The sequence below is a fragment of the Pseudophryne corroboree genome, chromosome 6 (assembly GCF_028390025.1).
Source record: "Pseudophryne corroboree isolate aPseCor3 chromosome 6, aPseCor3.hap2, whole genome shotgun sequence".
In the NCBI taxonomy this organism is placed as follows: domain Eukaryota; kingdom Metazoa; phylum Chordata; class Amphibia; order Anura; family Myobatrachidae; genus Pseudophryne; species Pseudophryne corroboree.
Window position 1 is genome coordinate 514629262 of NC_086449.1, and position 23475 is coordinate 514652736.

General features: G+C 45.8%; 1 protein-coding gene across 1 annotated transcript in view; it reads right to left on the minus strand.

The window, feature by feature from the left end:
- Positions 1–23475, minus strand: part of TBC1D15 (TBC1 domain family member 15) — a 353328-nt gene that overhangs the window by 173039 nt on the left and 156814 nt on the right. The window contains exon 6 of the mRNA XM_063927455.1: positions 448–550. Coding sequence (XP_063783525.1) covers positions 448–550 — 103 coding nt within the window. The remainder of the gene's footprint in view (positions 1–447; positions 551–23475) is intronic.

Here is a 23475-nt window from a genome sequence, read left to right on the forward strand (position 1 = left end):
TGAACTATACAATCCAAATTAAAGCATTTAATACTAGACATTAAATACTGGCTATAATTAACCTAGTCATTTCTTATGACCAGGTGTTTCTGCATGCCATGGGGAAATCTATGACGTCTCAATTTCTAGTGATAGGCAGATCCAGGGAGACACAAGGTATCTGGTATAAGGTAGGTGGCTGTAGCCAATGAATTTAATCACAGAAGCCAAAACAGTTTCAAACTGCAACCATGCAGCTTCTACTAGGTCAAAGCATAGCAGTAGTTTCAATTAACAAAACCGCTCAACGTTTTTTATTGAGAGTAGAGTTTTACTGCGGGATGACAGTTGGGCAAAGCGAATATATTCTGAAAACATATCACATAATTATGGTTTGCTTAGTCAAATATAATCTCTTTGGTAGGCCACAAATGATTAGCGATTTCATACAGTATTATGTAGACTTGCCTGCAGTAAACTGTCTGTTGGTTCCTCATGAAGGTTTTCAAAAGACTGAGAGAGACTCCTGTTGTAGCAATTAACAAGAAGAATTCTGCTATCTTGTTCTGACCTGTAATAAATACAAAAAGATAGTATAAAATCCAGATAATTATGAAGAGCTATGTAATAAAGCTGTATTATTACCAAACACACACTTTTTTCAGGGAAATTGCCTCCACTTATTAAATTGGTTGATTTATTATAATTTTACTACAATATTTTAGGGATGAAAACATTTTTATAATACGCAATTAGACCTAAACCTCATGTAATCCACTACAAGACACATTACCATTCAATGTGCGCTCGAGCAGTTATATATTAGTGTAGTTGCAGTACAAATAATGAACTAGCTACTATAACGTTCAAGTTTCGTCAGTGTATTTGCTGGAATACTCCTTAGCACATTAGGCCCATTAAGCTGCACAAACATGATCCATTAAGCCTGAAGTGCATAGTGAACGCATTACCATTGTCATCTGGAATAGAGATAATTGATCCCTATGGAGAAGGCACTAAAAGTATGTACACTATTTATTGTGAACACTGACTAGACAGACCATGAACGCAAGACAACACGACAAGCAGTGCTCATGTTAATGTATATTCTATGAATACCTTGTACATTCCACTAAAGGATAAACTATTCCTATTCTAAATCGTCATGTTGCTGAATGGACTTGAAGTGCATGACACCATATATACGCAGCTTAAAGACAAACGTATACAGCTTAACCTCTAGTGTACAGATAATGCTCCCACATATAATTTGGTATCTGAAAAAGCTAATCATTTTCTTTCATTAAAGAATGGCACAAAATTAGAATGTGCTGAGAAATACTGCATATATCTGACACAAACTGCTCTAACTGTCATTTTTGGAGATCACAGCAGAAAAGCTAAAAGGGTAAATGACATAATATATATTTTGTGGTAATCCAATCATAGATATAATTTCCCAATACATGTACTGCAATAAAGCAGAACTCCAAAGTAATTCAGACAAAGTGCTTTACCAATACTAGTCTCAAGTATTTTGTATATTTGTATATAAAGCAATGTCTGCATATTAAACACTGAAATCTGTATTTTGAGCCTGAAGCTACTGCATGAAGTTATCAACTAGTACTCCAAAGTAAGTATATTAGTGAGTTTATTCAATTGAAGTCGAAACTGCCGTCTAGTTGGAAAGACGGCAGTTTCTGACTTTTTTAGGTCGAATCATGATTCAACCTATTCAATGGTACTGCCGTTTTTCAGACTTCTCTGCAATTCTGACTTGTCGGAAAACACGTGCATCGGCGGATTAGCCATGGATCCACGTGTTTTGTCGGATTTGCAGCCAAATCAGACAGGTTTTAGTCCCGTTTTCGACAAGGTCAATCAGACTTTAAAAAAGTTGGATTGACATTGTCGAAAACGGGCAAAACAAGTCGGATTTGCCCGCAAATTGAATACTGCATTGTTGGATCCTCTCCGTCGGAGAGGATCCGACATGCATTGAATAGACCCCTAGGAGTCGCAAGTCTTTTTCAAGAACTAATTACAAAGAGAACAACAACAAAGGACCAAAGAAAGCGATCACTCCTTATACAAGCACAATAAACACTATTTATAGGAATTATTGCAGAGCTGCGAACAGAGGCCTGAACATTAACAAACAAACCAGGGGTAGGCAACAAATTTCTCTTTGGGTGCCAACATGTTAAACATTACAAGGCACACAAAAACACAATTCTGGAATGCCCCATCATTACTATACATAAAGACATTTACAAAAGAAAATAGACAAGTACAGGTTGAGTATCCCTTATTCAAAATGCTTGCGACCGGAATTATTTTGGATATTGGATTTTTCCGTATTTTGGAATAATCGCATACCATAATGAGATATCATGGTGATGGGACCTAAGTCTAAGCACAGAATGCATTTATGTTTCATATACACCTTATACACACAGCCTGAAGGTAATGTTAGCCATTATTTTTAATAACTTTTTGCATTAAAAAAAATAGGATTTTGGTACCCACCGTTAAATCCTTTTCTCCTAGTCCGTAGAGGATGCTGGGGACTCTAAAAGGACCATGGGGTATAGACGGGATCCGCAGGAGCTTGGGCACACTAAAAAGACTTAAGACTGGGTGTGAACTGGCTCCTCCCTCTATGCCCCTCCTCCAGACCTCAGTTATAGGAACTGTGCCCAGGAGAGACGGACATTACAAGGAAAGATTTTTGTCTTAACTAAGGGCTACCAAATTACCAGCCCACACCATAAACATACCGTACAACCGGAATAATGCCAAACCAGATAACAGTATGCATAAAACTCCAGCAACCAGCTGCAACAAACCAATACACAAGTCGTGTATAAACTAACTAAACCAGTAAGAAAATATATAATGCAAGTAATAGTCCGCACTGGGACGGGCGCCCAGCATCCTCTACGGACTAGGAGAAAAGGATTTAACGGTGAGTACCAAAATCCTATTTTCTCTTATGTCCTAGAGGATGCTGGGGACTCCAAAAGGACCATGGGGATTATACCAAAGCTCCAGAACGGGCGGGAGAGTGCGGACGACTCTGCAGCACCAACTGAGCAAACGCCAGGTCCTCATCGGCCAGGGTATCGAACTTATAGAATTTAGCAAAAGTGTTCGAACCCAACCAAGTAGCCGCTCGGCAAAGCTGTAGTGCCGAAACACCTCGGGCAGCCGCCCAAGATGAGCCCACCTTTCTGGTAGAATGGGTTTTAACCGACTTCGGCAGCGGCAACCCCACCGAAGAATGAGCTTGCTGGATCGTACCACAAATCCAGCGTGCAATAGTCTGTTTTGACGCGGGATGACCAACCTTGTTGGCCGCATACAAAACAAACAACGCTTCAGTTTTCCTAGTAACAGCTGTCCTAGAAACGTAAACTTTTAACGCTCTTACAACATCCAGAGATTTTGGAATCGCCACTTCTTCCGTAGCTACCGGAACCACAATAGGTTGGTTAATGTGAAATGACGAAACCACCTTCGGTAGAAATTGTTGACGAGTCCTCAATTCCGCCCTATCCGCATGAAAAATCAAGTACGGACCCTTATGAGATAAAGCTGCCAATTCCGATACTCGCCTGGCAGATGCCAGCGCCAAAAGCATAACTACCTTCCAAGTGAGAAATTTTAATTCAACCGTTCGCAAAGGTTCAAACAAGGAAGACATGAGGAACCGTAAGACGACATCAAGGTCCCATGGCGCTACAGGCGGCACAAACGGTGGATTGATATGCATTACACCCTTTACAAAAGTCTGAACCTCTGGGAGGGAAGCTAACTCTTTTTGAAAGAAAATAGACAAAGCCGAAAACTGCACTTTAATGGAACCCAATTTCAGGCCTGCATCTACACCCGCCTGTAAAAAGTGGAGAAAACGACCCAAGTGAAAATCCTCCGCAGGAGCCTTTTTAACCTCACACCAGGAAACATATTTCCTCCATATACGGTGATAGTGTTTCGCCGTAACCTCTTTCCTAGCCTTAATGAGAGTTGGAATGACCTCCCTGGGAATACCCTTACGAGCTAAGATCTGGCGCTCAACCTCCATGCCGTCAAACGCAGCCGCGGTAAGTCCGGAAACACGCATGGACCCTGTAACAACAGATCCTCTCTTAGAGGAAGCGTCCAAGGATCTTCCACCAGTAAGTCCTGAAGATCCGGGTACCAGGCCCTTCTTGGCCAGTCTGGGATGACGAGAATCGCCTGAACCCTTGCTCGACGAATGATCCCCAGCACCTTTGGAATGAGAGGAAGAGGAGGGAACACATACACCGACTGGAAGACCCACGGAGACACCAGGGCGCCCACCGCCGTGGCTTGTGGGTCCCTTGACCTGGAACAATACCTCGGGAGCTTCTTGTTGAGCCGAGACGCCATCATGTCTATCAACGGAATTCCCCAGCATCTTGTCACTTCTGCAAATACCTCTTGGTGCAGAGCTCACTCTCCCGGATGGAGGTCGTGTCTGCTGAGGAAATCTGCTTCCCAGTTGTCCACCCCCGGTAGGAAAACTGCTGACAGTGCGCTGACGTGTTGATCCGCCCAGCGAAGTATCTTTGTGGCCTCCGCCATTGCTGCTCTGCTCCTCGTTCCGCCTTGCCGGTTTATATGGGCCACCGCTGTGATGTTGTCTGACTGTACCAGGACCGGTCGACCCTGAAGAGGACTTCTTGCTTGGAGCAGGCCGTTGTAAATGGCTATTAACTCTAGAACATTTATGTGGAGACAGGCTTCCTGGAGCGACCATTTTCCCTGGAAATTTCTTCCTTGGGTGACTGCGCCCCAGCCCCGGAGACTTGCATCTGTTGTCAGAAGTACCCAATCCTGGATACCGAATCGGCATCCTCCCCAGGAGGTGATGAGCTTGTAGCCACCACAGGAGAGAAATTCTGGCTCTGGGAGATAGACTTATCTTCCGGTGAATGTGTAGGTGAGACCCGGACCATTTGCTCAGCGAGTCCCACTGAAATACGCGGGCGTGAAATCTGCCGTATGGAATGGCTTCGTACGCCGCAACCATCTTCCCCAGAACCCGAGTACAATGATGGATCGACACACTCGTCGGCTTCAGAAGTTCTCTGACCATCGTCTGCAATTCCAGAGCCTTTTCTTCTGGAAGGAATACCTTCTGTAACTCCGTGTCCAGAATCATGCCCAAAAAAGGAAGCCGAGTGGTCGGAATCAACTGGGATTTCGGCAAATTGAGGACCCATCCGTGTTGTCGCAGAATCGATAGAGACAACTCTACACTTGTCAGCAATCGTTCCTTGGACCTCGCCTTTATCAGGAGATCATCCAAGTACGGGATAATTGAAACCCCTTGTTTGCGAAGAAGAACCATCATTTCTGCCATGACCTTGGTGAAAATCCTCGGAGCCGTGGAAAGCCCAAACGGCAACGTCTGAAATTGGTAATGAGAATCCTGTATCGCAAACCTGAGGAAAATCTGATGCAGAGGATAGATCGGCACATGTAAGTACGCATCCATTATGTCGACTGACGCCATAATATCCCCCCCTCCCTCCAGGCTGGCAATAACCGCTCGAAGGGATTCCATCTTGAACCTGAAGACTTTCAAGTATGGATTGAGGGATTTTAGATTTAGAATTGGTCTGACCGAACCGTCCGGTTTCGGTACCACAAAGAGGCTTGAGTAGAACCCCTCCCCCCACTGGGACGGGAACAATGACCCTCTGTAGACACAATTTTTGAATGGCCGCCCAGACCACCTCCCTGTCCGGAAGAACCACTGGTAATGCCGAAATGAAGAACCGGTGAGGGGGCATCTCCTGAAACTCCAGTTTGTATCCTTGAGACACTATTTCTAACAACCAAGGATCCAGGTCTGATTGAATCCAGACCTGGCTGAATACCTGAAGACAGCCCCCCACCGGTCCGGACTCCCCCAGGGAAGCCCCAGCATCATGCGGTGGACTTGGTAGCAGCCGGGGAGGACTTCTGGTCCTGTGCACCTGAGGTTGCAGGAATTTTTCTTCCCCGTCCTCTACCCTTTGAGGCGAGGAAAGACGAACCCTTTCCACGCCTGTATTTATTGTGACGAAAGGACTGCATTTGCTGATGTGGTGCCCTCTTTTGTTGTGTGGGAACATAAGGAAGAAAAGAGGACTTACCCGCAGTCGCGGTCGAGACTAGGTCCGCCAGGCCGTCCCCAAACAAGACCGTACCTTTAAAGGGTAGAGCTTCCACAGACCTCTTGGAGTCGGCATCAGCATTCCATTGATGGATCCACAAGGCCCTCCTGGCAGATATCGACATGGCATTGGTCCTTGATCCCAAGAGACAGACATCCCTTGCCGCGTCCTTCAGGTAATCTGCAGCGTCCTTAATATAACCAAGAGTTAGAAGGACATTATCTTTATCAAGAGTATCCATGTCACTAGCTAAGTTCTCCGCCCATTTAGCAATAGCACTACTCACCCATACCGACGCCACAGCAGGTCTGAGCAATGCACCCGTATTAGTGAAAATGGACTTCAGACACGTCTCCAACTTGCGATCCGCCGGATCCTTGAGAGTTGCTGTGTCAGGAGACGGAAGCGCCACCTTCTTAGACAAACGGGATAGAGCTTTATCAACGGTTCCCTGTCATCAGAGGGAAAAGGATACGCCATAAAAATCCTCTTGGGAATCTGCCATTTCTTATCCGGCGATTCCCAAGCCTTTTCACAAAGAGTATTAATTTCATGAGAGGGGGGAAACTTTACCTCAGGTTTCTTCCCCTTGAATAAGCAAATCCTTGTTTCCTGCACCGCTGGTTCATCAGAAATGTGCAACACATCCTTTATAGCCACAATCATGTAATGAATACTCTTAAGCAAACGTGGATGTAACGCCGCCTCAGTGAAATCGACCTCGAAATCAGAGTCCGTGTCGGTATCCGTATCCCCCACCTGAGTAAAAGGCCTCTTATGGGACCCGGATGGGGTCTGTACCTGAGATAAAGCCTCCTCCATAGATTTCTTCCACACCTGGGTCTGTGACTCAGACTTATCTAACCTCTTAGATAAAGAAGCTACATTGGAATTTATTGTAGTAAGGAGTGCTAGTAAATCAGGAGTCGGCTGCGTCGACAGTGCTAGCTCTAGCCCCACATCCCCACCTCCTATAACCTCCTCTGGTGAATAACATTCAGGTTCCGACATGTCGACACGCAGTACCGACACCCACAACACCCAGAACCGTCCCAGCAAGGTGACAGGCCCACAATTCAGCCCAGAAGAGGAGACAGAGAGAGTATGCCAGCTCACACCCCAGCGCCTGTATTGGGACACAGAAGGTTAAGTGTACCCAGCACTGCCTTATAGTTCACAACTGGTACCCCACAGCGGCTCCCCCTGGAGATACCCCTTATACTTGCAGAAAACGTGGAGGTCCCGGCAGCGTCTCTCCCTCGGTGCTGTGTAGGGAGAAAATGGCGCGCGAGTGAGCCGCGGACCGAAGCTCCACCCCCTTCCCGGCGGCTTCGGCCCGCCAAATTTTAACATACAAAAAATGCCCGGCGGGGGTCTGTAATAAAGTGCCTCGGCACCTACGATATTTTGCCGGCTCAGTAACCTCAGTAACATGCCCCCCAGGGCGCCCCCCCAGCGCCCTGCACCCTGTGACAAGCGTTGGTGATGTGTGTGGGGGAGCATGGAGCACAGCGTTACCGCTGTGCTTTACCTTCTGTCACTGAAGTCTTCTGCCGTCCTGAAGTCTTCTGTTCTTCTCATACTCACCCGACTTCTGGCTTCTGTGAGGGGGTGACGGCGTGGCTCCGGGAACAAGCAGCTAGGCGCACCAAGTGATCGAACCCTCTGGAGCTAATGGTGTCCAGTAGCCGAGAAGCAGAGCCTTGAAACTCACAGAAGTAGGTCTGCTTCTCTCCCCTCACTCCCACGCTGCAGGGAGCCTGTAGCCAGCAGGGCTCCCTGAAAATAAAAAAACCTAACAAAAAGTATTTTCCTAGAGAAACTCAGGAGAGCTCCCCTAGTGTGCATCCAGTCACTCCTGGGCACAAAGTTTAACTGAGGTCTGGAGGAGGGGCATAGAGGGAGGAGCCAGTTCACACCCAGTCTTAAGTCTTTTTAGTGTGCCCAAGCTCCTGCGGATCCCGTCTATACCCCATGGTCCTTTTGGAGTCCCCAGCATCCTCTAGGACGTAAGAGAAAAAGTGTGTACACATTCACACAACTCATTTATGTTTCATATGCACCTTATACACACAGACTGAAGGTCTTATAATACAATATTTTTAATAACTGTGTATTAAACAAAGTTTGTGTACATTGAGCCATCAGAAAACAAAGGTTTCACTATCTCACTCCAAAAATTCTGTATTTCGGAATATTTGGATATGGGATACTCAACCGTACTAAAAACAATAGTTGCTCCCGTGTTGTTCCTTATTTGAAGCTAGTTTGCTCAGGTTATTGACAATTTGTAGTCTGGAGGGGAAGACACACGCCACAATTCCGTACTGTTACTCGGCTTTGCTGGGTATACAGGCTAAACTCCAGTTCATTGGTTTGTAGTGGGCAGCAAAAATGTGTCCTCTGTGAGTGGAGAAGAGGAACAGACCTCGTGACACTCAAAATATTCCTGAGTGCTACCTTGTGTCACTAGTGCCATGAGTTGACTGTCACTGCTCTAAACAATGCCAGCTTAATTTTAATGCCAGAAAATAGCATACAAAATGTGGTATCTGAATAATGAAATCATAAAGTGATTTTTAAACACATTTAGTAAAAGGTCAAACGACAAAAACAATCCGGCGCTGGTACCTTAAAAGTCTAACTTAACAGGACAGTATTTTTTTTTTGCACAGCCTACAGCTGTTGGAAAGCTTTAAATAATAATATTAAAAAAAAAAAAAAAAAAAACCTAATTATTGGACCCAGAAAAACAAATGACATGATAGATAACAAAGGTAGAGGAGGCCTCAGTGTGCTGCCTGCATAAAACAATATGTTTATTCTGGTGCACAGCTCTATTCCAACGGTCACATATTACTCGCCTGAACTAAATGCAATCATACTGATATAATCAGCAATTGTTCTGCTAGGGGCAAAGAATGAATTTTCTTATTTCACTTGTACCAGGACTACCTTGAGTGTTATTAAAGTGTGAGATAGGATCTTTAATAAGTTTTATCTCTTCATTTTCAACACAACAGGATGGGACGGCATTATGAGGTGAAAGGAAATCAAACATAACATTTCCATGCAAAGCGCCAGCAGTCACCACATAACTTTCTGCTGCAGAGAGCCTTCAACATATTTCTAAACAGTCAGACAGGAGCCTAGGACCTCCAAGGGGAACGTGGGGGGGAAAACAGAAATTGTTAAAACTCACGCGCACACAACATGTACTACTGTATTAGCAACAGTACTGTATCTGTAATATATATATATATATATATATATATATATATATATATATATATATATATACACATACACACACACGATATATATTGGTGGCACTCAGCATAGAATGAAAGACGACATCACCACTGGTTACAGTCGACGTTTCGGGGACTGCTCCCCTTTATCAAGACACAACAGATACCAGTACAGCCAACACATATAAATACATAGATAAGACTCACCTAACACCAATCAAAATCCCGCCCGCTGGCGCCTGCTTGTGACATCATCCGCACAGTCCTGTACGGGGAATCACAGCCAGCTGGATTAGAGACGGTATGCGCCGGTTGCCTAGCAGCCACCATGTGAGAGCCTGGGTGACACTCACTTCCGCTGTGACGTCACCCGCACAGTCCTGTACGGGGAATCGCTGCCCCGTCTCAGTGTCCTGACGTCAGGCACACCTGATCGGAGTGCGGGGGGAGTCTCCGGGGCTCTCATTGGTGACGGTTGCCCGGCAACCATGCAATGCAGGAAGTGCACAATGATGTTATGTATACACAAGTGGGAGAAATACGAGAATAAAACACACCTAACATACACTGAGATCATGGATATACATATGAACCGTAGACCACATGCCATCATGTTATGCATAAAATACAGAACATTAAGATAAGAAGCTATATATATGACCTAATCAATGTGGATTTATACAGATCTAGCATAATAACAAAAACTATCTATCAAGAAATGTAGTATATTCCTATCATCACAATGCTGACTGAATAAATATGCTAGACCACAGTAATAACGTATTCTGGCAAAATATGTAGAACATGCAGCTTCAGAAATATCCAAAAAATGAAAAATTCACTAAATCACATGGAAGATTAATTATAGAAAGCAATTAAAACTCAAGGCTTCATTTAGACCATGCGGCTGGACAGTTTGAAGCTTATGTATCCACCATGCTTCCTTTTGGAGGAGAATTCTACCTCTATCACCCCCCCTCCTATTTTGTGGGACATGGTCAATCATACGATACCGTATCGTAGCTAGGGTATGGTTGAACCTTTTAAAATGTCTCGCTACTGGTAAATCGCTTCCTTTGTCTTCTAAAGCTGCACGGATGCTTGATCTGTGTAAGGCAATTCTTTCTTTAAATTGACGAATACTCTTTCCTACATACAACAAGCCGCAAGGACATTTGATGTAGTATACAATATATTTGCAAGTGCATGTTAATGCATGCCTGATTTTGAAGGGTGTTGGAACTCATCGCCAATTTCTAGGCAGCTACAGGTTGTACATCCGGTACATCTGTAGTTGCCCGGTTTGCGTGTAAGAAAATTGGCTGGTCTTTCTGGGCCCATCTCTGAAATGTCGTTATGGACCACAATGTCCTTTATATTATGGCCCCTTTTATATGAGGCCATCAGAGAACAGTCCTTAAGAATTCGTAGATCTTTATCTCTGGTGACTACCGGCCAAATATTCTTAGCTTTATTCAGCAAATGTTTACTTGCCGTTGTATAATCATGGGTCCAAATCATCCGATCCTTCGTTTTCTTCTCCTCTCTCTTATGTAACGCAGTCTGTCTTGGAGTGAACAGTGCTTTATCCCTTGCTTTCTTTAATGATTCCACTGAATACCCTCTCGCTTCAAATTTAGCGGACATGTTGTGAATCTGTAATTCAGCATCTGACTCGTTATTACAAATACGGATGATTCAGAGGAATTGCGAATATGGCAAACTCCACTTTAATGATTCGGGATGGTGACTATTTGCTCTCAGCACCGTATTCCGGTCAGTAGGCTTATAATATATGCTGGTGTTGATGTTATGGTCCGCATCCAGAGAAATGGCAACATCTAAGTAATGGATACATTCAAAACTGCACTCAAATGTAAACTTGATTGCCGGATCTTTTGAATTGACTTCATTCATCATAATTTTGAATTCCTCCTCTGTGCCAGCCCATATAATAAGAATGTCATCTATGTATCGACAAAACAGCTTTATCTTATCTGATGCACTCCCTGTTTCAAAGAATAAGCTTTGTTCGACTATGCACATAAATACATTTGCGAAACTGGGTGCCACGCAAGATCCCATGGCACACCCAGTTCGCTGGCGGTAGATCTTTTTATCAAAAAGAAAGTAGTTTCTTTCTAAGATAAGTCCCAGCAATGTGAGGAATAACTTGATGTCTGGGCCTGTATATTCTGGTTGATGGTTCAAGAATGTCTCCATCGCTTGTAGACCTCGGTTGTGGGGAATGCTTGTGTATAAGTTGATCACATCAATTGTGCAGAGCAGATGTCTGGCTGGCAGTGGTGATAAGGCTTGTAAAGTGAGGATCAATGAAGTGGTATCTTTTAAACAAAGCGGGAGTTTTTGAATCAATGGTTGAAGGTAGAAGTCAAGGAATCGGGATGGTTTATAGTATAGCGAGTCTCTTGCTGCTATGATGGGACGGCCAGGTGGATTCACTGCGTCTTTGTGTAGCTTAGGAATGGTACAAAATACCGGAATAGTAGGCCAATCTGTACTTAAGGATTCTTTCGTATAAGGCGTGATGGAATTGTCCAAAACTGCTTGTTGTAGAATTTCATCAAGTTCCAATTTGTATGATGTAGTAGGGTCCTCCTGTAGTCTTTCAAACACATCCCTGTCGTCCAATTGACGGTATGCTTCAGTTTTGTACATACTGAGGTCTTGGACTACCACCCCTCCGCCTTTATCTGCTGGGCGTATGGTGATGTCCTTATATCTCATCTATTTGCTTTAAAAATATGTTTCTTGTGCTACTGTATGCTAAGCAAAAAAGTCTGCTATCTATTGTAGATGGTCCAGTTTTTACATAGTAAGGCACAATAGAATAGATTAGGTCAGTTGTCAACCTCAGCCCTCAGGTTTTCCCAACAGGTCATATTTGGAGGATGTCTGTCTATGGGAACAGGTAGGATAAGTACTGATTCAACAAAAATGATTAACTCACTTGTGCATGATTATAGAAATCCACAAGTCATGAGCTGTTGGTGGTACGCGGGGATTGAAGCTGAAACCCCCTGGATTAGAGCAAGAGTTATTAACTGATGGTATAAGACCTAAAATATATTCCTATGCCAACGATTGTGGGTCCCTAAAATCCTTCTACTGCAGAGCTACTGTACACATTCACTAACTACAAATATTTTCTCAAATATAATTATGTACACGTATTACCTTGATTTCCCCATATTCCTCGTATTTGTACAAACCGAATGTGTTTAATAGCAAAAAACAATTAAAAATATATGCATTAAAATCAAGAAGGAATCATGACTTTTCCCAGAAATAGTTCCTTATTTATCCCCTTGAAGGCATTTCCCATCAATAATATTTTTATAATTTATGTATGAGGTACCGCAAATTACTGCAGCGCCATACAGAGCAAATACATAAAATAGTATAACAAAGTAACAGTACAATATACTGTAATTTCGAGTGTAGGCATAATTATAGCATACACCAATTGGCCGAGATTCCTAAGGGCAGGAATGAAACAAAAAGCAAGGTCCCTGCTCTTTGGAGTTACATCCATTAAGGAAAGGGGAGGAGTGGGGGTATTGGGGGGAATAAAAGAAGATAAGGATGTAGGTAAAAAAGAATGTAAAAATAGGATTTTAATACCTACCGGTAAATCCTTTTCTCTTAGTCCGTAGAGGATGCTGGGGATGCTTCAAGAACCATGGGGTATAGACGGGATCCGCACGAGACATGTGCACACCATAAGACTTTGAATGGGTGTGAACTGGCTCCTCCCTCTATGCCCCTCCTCCAGACTTCAGTTATAGGAACTGTGCCCAGGGAGACGGACATTTCGAGGAAAAGGATATATTTAATTAATCTAAACTAAGGTGATACACATACCAGCTCACACCACTAACACACCGTACAACATGGCAGTCAACAACAACGCATGACCAACAACAGTCACAGATTGACTGAACGCAACGCAACATGACCGTAACTATAACCAAACTGCAGATACAGCCCACACTGGGACGGAAGCCCAGCATCCTCTACGGACTAGGAGAAAAGGATTTACCGGTAGGTATTAAAATCCTATTTTCTCATACGTCCTAGAGGATGCTGGGGATGTTTCAAGAACCATGGGGTTTATACCAAAGCTCTAGAACAGGCGGGAGAGTGTGGATGACTCTGCAGCACTGACTGACCAAACAAGAGGTCCTCCTCAGCCAGGTTATCAAACTTGTAAAACTTCGCAAAGGTGTTTGAACCCGACCAAGTAGCAGCTCGGCAAAGGTGTAACGCCGAGACTCCCCGGGCAGCCGCCCAGGATGAGCCCACCTTTCTGGTAGAATGGGCTTTCACCGACTTTGGTAACAGCAATCCTGCCGTAGAATGAGCCTGATGAATCGTATTACAAATCCAGCGCGCAATAGTCTGCTTAGAAGCTGGAGCCCCAATCTTGTTGGGAGCCCACAGGACAAACAGAGCCTCTGTTTTCCTAATCTGCGCTGTTGTGGCGACATAGATCTTCAAAGCTCTGACCACATCGAGAGACTTTGACTCCGACAAGACGTCAGTAGCCACTGGCACCACAATAGGCTGGTTAACATGAAATGATGAAACCACTTTTGGCAGAAATTGCTGACGAGTCTTCAACTCCGCTCTATCTGCATGGAATATCAAATAGGGGCTTTTGTAAGACAAAGCCGCCAACTCAGACACTCGCCTTGCAGACGCCAAGGCCAACAACATGACCACCTTCCAAGTAAGGAATTTTAACTCAACCTTGCGCAAAGGTTCAAACCAATGTGATTGCAAGAACTGCAACACCACATTAAGGCCCCATGGTGCCACTGGGGGCACAAAGGGAGGTTGGATGTGCAGCACGCCTTTTACGAAGGTCTGAACTTCTGGAAGGGAGGCCAATACTTTTTGAAAAAAGATCGACAAGGCCAAAATCTGTACTTTAATAGAGTCTAACTTTAGGCCCGCATCCACACCTGCTTGTAGGAAATGGAGCAAACGCCCCAGGTGGAATTCTTCCGTAGGAGCCTTCTTGGATTCACACCAAGACACATATTTTCTCCAAATACGGTGGTAATGCTTTGCCGTTACTTCTTTTCTAGCTTGAAGAAGTGTAGGAATGACTTCACTGGGAATACCCTTTCGGGCTAGGATTTGGCGCTCAACCGCCACGCCGTCAAACGCAGCCGCGGTAAGTCCTGATACACGCACGGCCCCTGTTGTAACAGGTCCTCCCAAAGAGGAAGAGGCCAGGGATCTTCTATGAGCAACTCCTGTAGATCTGGATACCAGGCTCTTTTTGGCCAATCTGGAACAATGAGGATCGCCTGAACCCTTGTTCTTCTTATAATTTTTATCACCTTTGGAATGAGTGGAAGTGGAGGGAACACATAGACCGACTGAAACACCCACGGTGTCACTAGGGCGTCCACCGCTATCGCCTGAGGGTCCCTTGACCTGGAACAATATCTCTGAAGTTTCTTGTTGAGGCGGGACGCCATCATGTCCACTTGAGGAACTCCCCAACGACTTGTCACTTCTGCAAAGACCTCTTGGTGAAGACCCCACTCTCCTGGATGGAGATCGTGCCTGCTGAGTAAGTCTGCTTCCCAGTTGTCCACTCCTGGAATGAAGACCTCTGCCAGAGCGCTGGCATGTCTTTCCGCCCAGCGAAGAATCTTCGTGGCCTCGGCCATCGCCGCTCTGCTCTTTGTTCCGCCTTGGCGGTTTATGTACGCCACTGCTGTCATGTTGTCTGACTGAATCAAGATCGGCAGACCTCGAAGAAGATGTTCTGCTTGCAGAATGCCGTTGTGGATGGCTCTTAATTCCAGAATGTTTATGTGTAGACAAGCTTCCTGGCTTGACCACTTTCCCTGAAAGGTTCTTCCCTGTGTGACTGCTCCCCAGCCTCGGAGGCTTGCATCTGTGTTCACCAGAATCCAATCCTGAATCCCGAACCTGCGTCCCTCCAGAAGGCGAGAACTGTGCAGCAGCCACCACAGAAGGGAAATTCTGGTCCTGGGAGATAGAATTATTTTCCGGTACATGTCCAGGTGAGACCCGGATCACTGGTCCAGCAGGTTCCACTGAAACACCCTGGCATGGAACCTGCCATACGGAATGGCCTCGTAGGCCGCCACCATCTTCCCCAGCAACCGAGTACAGTGAAGAACTGATACCTTTGCCGGTTTTAGAATCTGTTTTACCATGTTCTGTATTTCCAGAGCTTTTTCGACTGGAAGAGAAACTCTCTGCAATTCTGTATCCAGAATCATACCCAGGAACGACAGCCGTGTCATTGGATCCAACTGTGATTTTGGCAAATTTAGGAGCCAACCGTGTTGTTGCAAAATCGTCAGTGAAAGAGCAACATTCTTCAACAATAGCTCCTTGGACCTCGCCTTTATGAGGAGATCGTCCAAGTACAGGATAATTGTGATTGCCGCTTTCGCAGGAGAACCATCATTTCCGCCATTACTTTGGTGAAAATCCTCGGAGCCGTGGACAGACCAAACGGCAACGTCTGAAATTGGTAATGACAATCCTGCACAGCAAATCTCAGGTAAGCCTGATGTGGAGGATATATGGGGACATGTAAGTAGGCATCTTTTATGTCGACAGACACCATAAAATCCCCCACATCCAGAATGGCGCTCACTGCTCGTAGAGACTCCATCTTGAACTTGAAACTTTTCAGAAAGAAATTGAGGGATTTTAGGTTTAGAATCGGTCTGACTGAGCCATCCGGCTCCGGGACCACGAACAGGCTCGAATAAAAACCTTCCCCCTGCTGAGACGGGGGTACCGTGAAAATCACTTGATTTTGACACAACTTTAGTATCGCAGCGCTTACTATCTCCCTTTCTGGAAGAGAAGCTGGCAAGGCCGATTTGAAAAATCGGTGAGGGGGCACGTCTTGAAACTCTAACTTGTACCCTTGGGTTACTATGTCTACTATCCAAGGATTCAGGTCCAAGCGCACCCAGACCTGACTGAAGAGTTTGAGACGTGCCCCCACTGGAGCGGACTCCCACAGAGGAGCCCCAGTGTCATGCGGTGGATTTGGTAGAAGCCGGGGAGGACTTCTGCTCCTGGGAACTTGCCACAGCCTGTGACCTTTTTCCCCTTCCTCTCCCCCTCGCAGCAAGGAAGGAGGACCCACGTCCTTTTTTGAATTTGTTGGGCCGAAAGGACTGCATCTGATAGTGAGGCGATTTCTTCTGCTGTGCAGGAACATAAGGCAAAAAAGATGACTTACCCGCGGTAGCCGTAGACACCAGGTCAGTGAGGCCGTCACCAAACAAGACCTTACCGTTAAACGGTAGAGACTCCATCGCCTTCTTAGAGTCAGCATCAGCATTCCATTGATGAATCCACAATGCTCTCCTTGCTGAGACTGCCATGGCATTGGCCCTTGATCCCAAAAGGCCAATTTCCCTTACAGCTTCCTTTAAATATGCTGCAGCGTCCTTGATGTGACCCAAAGTCAAAATCACACTATCCCTGTCTAGGGTATCTACCTCAGAGGACAAGTTATCTGCCCACTTTTCAATAGCGCTACTCACCGAAGCCGAAGCAACGGCAGGCCTGAGTAGCGACCCTGTAGTGACATAAATGGATTTCAGGGTATTTTCCTGCTTACGATCCGCAGGATCCTTTAGGGCTGCCGTGTCAGGGGACGGAAGCGCTACCTTCTTGGATAGACGCGATAAAGCTTTGTCTACCGTGGGGATTGACTCCCACCTTTCCCTGTTCCCAGAGGGGAACGGATATGCCATTGGAATTCTTTTGGGAACATGTTATCTTTTTGTCAGGATTTTCCAAAGTTATTTCAAAAAGTGCGTTCAGTTCATGAGAGGGAGGAAATGTTACCTCAGGTTTTTTTCATTTAAACATACAGACCCTAGTATCAGGAACAGCAGGGTCCTCGGTGATATGTAATACGTCTTTTATCGCCACAATCATGTACTGAATACTCTTAAGCCAGTTTCGGATGTAATCTGGCATCACTATAGTCGACACTGGAATCAGAGTCCGTGTCGGTATCTGTATCTGCTATCTGGGTAAAAGCACGTTTCTGTGACCCCGAAGGGGTCTGGGCCTGTGACAAAGCATCTTCCATGGATTTCCTCCATGTCTGGTTCTTAGACTCAGATTTATCAAATCTCTTAGCCAACTTAGTCACATTTGCGTTTAAAACACTTAACTTATTGACCCACTCATCCGTCGGCGGTGCCGACACTGTCACTCTCACAGAACTGTCTGTCCCCACACCAACCTCCTCCTGGGAAGAGCATTCAGCCTCAGACATGTCGACACACATACCGACAGCCACAACCACACTGGGCTATAGGAGACAGACCCACACTAAAGCCTGCCAGAGAGACACAGAGAGAGTTCTGCCAGCTCACACCCTATCCCGGTACTGAAGTCAGTAACAAGACTGCCCAGACCTGCTAGCGCATTTTATAGATATAATAAATCACCAATCACTAGTGCCCCCCCTCCCCCTGTTTTGCACCCTGTTACAGCAGTGTGGAGGTCAGGGCCAGCGTCTCTGCAGCGTTCTGTGAAGAGAAAAATGGCGCTGGTCAGAGCTATACGGCTAAGCCCCGCCCACTATATGGCGCGCTTCAATCCCGCTCAAAAAATCTTTTTACTGGCGGGGGTCCCTTAACAAGTGCACTGTTATCTATGCCAGTGCTGTTTGAGGTCCCCCATGCTGCCCAGGGCGCCCCCCCCCCTGCTTTCTGCACCCTACAGTGTCGTGATCAGTGTGGGAGCATGGCGCGCTGCGCGGTACCTCAAACGCCGTCTTCTGCCGTCACTGAAGTCTTCTGATCTTCTCCTACTCACCCGGCTTCAATCTTCTGGCTCTGTGATGGGGGGTGACGGCGCGGCTCCTGGAACAAGCAGCTAGGTGTACCAAGTGATCGAACCCTCTGGAGCTAATGGTGTCCAGTAGCCTAAGAAGCAGAGCCCTTGAACTCTTAAGAAGTAGCTCTGTTTCTCTCCCTCAGTCCCACGATGCAGGGAGCCTGTTGCCAGCAGGTCTCCCTGAAAATAATAAACCTAATAAAGTCTTTTCCCTGAGAAACTCTGGAGAGCTCCCCAGTGTGCATCCAGTCTCGCTGGGCACAGAATCTAACTGGAGACTGGAGGAGGGGCATAGAGGGAGGAGCCAGTTCACACCCATTCAAAGTCTTATAGTGTGCCCATGTCTCCTGCGGATACCGTCTATACCCCATGGTTCTTGAAGCATCCCCAGCATCCTCTAGGACGTATGAGAAATGCAGAGTTCTACCAGCCTAGGGTGAATAAGAGTTTTGGAGAAGGGTTTAAAGCAGTGATGGCTAACCTTGACACTCAGCTGTTGTTGACTACACATCCGAGCATGTCCTGCATCAGTTTTAGCAAGGCCAAATAGCAAAACAGGGCATGCTGGGATGTGTAGTTCAACAACAGCTGGAGTGTCACGGTTAGCCATCATTGGTTTTAAGCAATGGATGATGGGGAAGAGTCTGATAGAACTAGGGAGATTGTTTCATAGTTTAGGGGCAGCGCTGGAGAATTGTTGGATGGGGTCTGAGAGGTGGCAATCAGTGGGGAGGCGAGACGGCGGTCACTGACTAATCAGGGAGGGCATGAGGGTGTATAAAGAAAAATGAGGTAGGAGAAAGAGAAGAGTGAAAGAGCTTATTAAGTAAGGGCGAGGAGCTCACCAATACCAGAATGCAGCTACAGGAAAGCATGGAGAGAAGAGAGATGTAATCTGTGCAGTGCCAACTCATTCTAGGTTAAAGCAGTTGTGGCACTGGTTTGTAACTAACATGACTCTTGCTTGGAATGGCCATAAATTATGTACAACCAGGAGCAGCACCACTAAGTACATACTCAGGAATATGATGAATCTCCTGCACAGTATTTAATTCCAGTGCAGACAGCTCTCCCTTTATAACTTTCAGTACTAGTAGTACATGATTCAAATCAGATCGGTGGGAGACCGCCACCAAAGGAGTTGGCTATATATAAAAGGGAGTTGGATATATAAACACCATTGGCTGTCCAGAAGGTAAATAACCCCTTTAGGTACCCCTGGTCAATAAATAATAAAGATACAAAACAAGAATATAAGAAAACATGATGGATGAAAGCAATGCTCAAGAAACGTTAAAGAAATATACAAGTTGTTTCAGGTTGATGAAACAATCACTGCTACATGGTTCTTGTGTCGACAATCTATGGCTCTCCAGTCACACTGTCACACTCAAGCCAGTTACGTGTGCTTAGCTAGCAACGGACACATCCCATCTGTAGAAACATAAACTGCAGTCTATATTTGGAGCCAGCATACCAGGTCAAGCCATAAAATTACAAATCCCATTCAGTGTGATCTTGTGTAAATGGCAGTTAGCTTCCTTATTTCTTTAACAGAAGAAGTTATAGCATCCTACCAAGCCTCAAGTTATACAAATATTACAGACACAAAGCTACTTAACAACATGCCTAACACTGAGAACATCTGGGCTCCAACACGTGTTAAGCGGTAAGTTACCAATTCCGTTATGTGTAATAAATGCACTAATGATAATTTATCCATTGTAAGCTTCTATCAGTGATATTTATAGCTGTCTTTTTGTATGTAAACACCAAATATAAAAAAGGATTTTAATTACCTACCGATAAATCCTTTTCTCGTAGTCCATAAGGGATATTGAGGAGACTTTGGGGGTCATTCCGAGTTGATCGTAGCTGTGCTAAATTTAGCACAGCTACGATCAGGCACTCAGACATGCGGGGGGAACCCCAGCACAGGGCTAGTCCGCCCCGCATGTCAGTGCCGGCCCCCCGCAGAAATGCAAAAGTGGCTTTTGCATTTCAGGAGTAACTCCCGCCAGCGCAGCTCCTGCGGCTGGCCATGAGAACCTCCTCACTGCCCGGGTCGCAGCGGCTGCGTGAGAAGTCACGCAGCCGCCGTGGCCCGCCCCCCAACGGTCCGGCCACGCCTGCGTTGGCTGGACCGCACCCCCTCCTGTCAAGCGATCGCCTCTGCCTGTCAATCAGGCAGAGGCGATCGCTACAATACAACGGCCTTCGGCCACCCAGCATGCGCAGATCCGACCCGATCACTGTGCTGCGATAAACTGCAGCGCGCGATCGGGTCGGAATGACTCCCTTAGTACGATGGGGTATAGACGGGGTCCAAAGGAGCCAGTGCACTTTAAATTTCTTCACTGGGTATGCTGGCTCCTCCCCTCTATGCCCTCTCCCACAGGCAGTTATAGGTAAAACAGCGCCCGAAGGAGAAAGGACATATACGAGAGAAGGAACATAACAAGGAGTGGTGAGATTTATACACCAGCACACCACTGTCAAACAACAACCAGCAACGGCTGGTAACAACAACAGCAACAGCTGAACAGGTAACCATATAAAAGAGAACCTGCAGAAAAGTCAATGCACTGAGGCGGGCGCCCAATATCCCTTCTGGAATACGAGAAAAGGATTTACCAGTAGGTAATTAAAATCCTATTTTCTCTAGCATCCATAAAGGATATTGGGGAGACTAAGAACAATGGGGACGTCCCAAATCATCCAGAACAGGCGGGAACGTGCGGAGACTGCTGCAGCGGGAATAGAGTTATCCACACCTGTGTCTAATTGTTCAATCCATAAGGGGTATAAGTATAGGAGGTTCAGTCACAATCACCATGCTTCTGATGAAGGACCTAGTGTCCGAAAAGCTTTAAGCTGGTGATAAAACTAAAGGGACAGCTCCACTGGACTCACTACTTACCTGAGGAGGAGAAAGAAGTCAAGGCTTTCGGACTTCCATTACTTTTCGATCTGGGAAGGTAATACCGTGGAGGCTGAGCATATGTGATCCCTTACCCACAGCATTTGTGTGGTTACTTGCTTTTTATTATGTTTTTATTGTGAATTTAATGTAAGTAAAATTCTGTCATTTGTTCAGACAGTATTGCACTAGATTTTATTTATTTTATTTTTGAGATTGGAAATCCACCGGAATTTACTTATGGAAGTATATTTGGTGTTTGACTAAGAACTATTTCAAGGAAAGAAGAACTTGGGTCGTCTATGGTCTCAATTTTTATGGCGTAAGAACTCTTATTTATTCATGTGGTGTGCACCATTGTAACTTCATGTTTTATTTTGGTGGTAATTTGTGAGGTACCGCTTCTTTTCTCACAGGCTGCATTCTGCTAGTTTCACAGTCAAGATAATTTTGTATTTTTACTGAACCATGGTAGCAATAACCTTTTTGGAAAAGCCCTTGTGAGCTAGGATGTTCCGCTCAACCTCCATGCCATCAAACAAACTCGCCGTATGTCCGGGTAGACGAACGGCCCTTGTTGAAGAAGATCTCTTCTTAGTGGTAGAGGCCAAGGGTCTTTGACGAACATGTCCAGAAGATCCACGTACCACGCCCTCTGAGGCCAATCCGGGGCAATCAAAATTGCCTGGACTCGCTGATTTCTTATTTCCTTGAGCACCCTTGGGAGCAACGGAATCGGAGGAAACAGGTAGACCAGCCGGTAAGGCCAAGGCAACGTCAGTGTATCTACTGCCCTCGCCTGAGGGTCCTAGTTCATGAGCAATACCAGTGAAGCTTCTTGTAGAGTCCAGCAACCCTCATGTCTATTTGTGGGCAGCCCCACCGGTTGATGATCTGCTGAAACACCTGTTGGTGGAGCCCCCCACTCCACCGGATGGAGAATGTGATGACTCAGGAAGTCCGCTTCCCAGTTGTCCACCCCCGGAATGAAGATTGCGGACATTGCTCTTACATTTCTTTCCGCCCAGAATGACACCTCTCGCATGCAGGCTCTGCTTTTTGTCCCTCCTTGCAGAGTGCTGTGGCGTTGTCCGACTGTACTTGGATCGCGTTATCTTTGAGCAGAGGAGAGGCCTGATGCAGAGCAGATCATTGTAGATTGCCCGAAGTTCCAAAATGTTGATTGGAAAGGAGGGCTTCATGGGCTGACCACCTACCCTGGAATTGAGCCCCTTGGGTGACAGCTCCCCATCCGCTCAGACTCGCATCCGTTGTGAGGAGGATCCAATCCTGAATCCCGAAACTCTGGCCTTTCAGGAGATTGGAAGACTGCAGACACCACAGGAGGGAAATCCTGGCCTGAGGTGACAGCCGTATCATCCGATGCATCTGTAGATGTGATCCGGACCACTTGCTCAAATTCAACTGAAATGTTCTGGCATGGAACCTCCCATATTGTATCGCCTCGTATTTGGCAACCATCTTCCCCAACAATCATATGTAAAGATGAATGGATACTCAAGCAGGTCGGAGCACCATGCGGACCATCTCCTTAAGTGATCTCGCTTTGTCCTCCGGGAGTAAAACATTTGGGCCACAGTATCCAGTAACATCCCCAGGAACAGGAGCCGCTGAGTTGGCTCCAGGTGGGACTTCTGCAAATTGATGTGACAGAAGATGGATAGTGCGGTCGATATGGAGCAATAAAAGCTCGCTGGATCTTGCTTTTATCAGGAGATCATCCAGGTAAGGGACAACATTGACCCCCTGGACCCGGAGCTGGAACATCATCTCCGCCATTACCTTTGTGAATACCCTCGGAGCTGTGGACAGGCCGAAGGGCAGTGCCTGGAACTGGTAGTGATCATCCAGTAGGGAAAACCTCAGATAAGCCTGATGAGGTGGCCAAATTGGAATATTAAGGTAGGCATCCTTGATATCCAAGGAAACCATGAATTCCTGTTCTTCCAGACCCGCAATCACTACTCTCAAGGATTCCATTTTGAACTTGAAAACCTTTAGGTAAGGGTTCAAGGACTTTAGAATCAAAATGTGTATTACCGAACCATCCGGCTTCGGTACCAGAAACAGGCTGGAGTAATATCCCTTTCCTCGTTGCGGTATTTGTACTGGAACAATGACGTGGGACTGGACCAACTTTCGGATGGCCTGTTGCAACGTAACTTGTGTATCCTCCAAAGCTGGTAAGCTTGATTTGAAAAATCATTGGGGAGGAGCA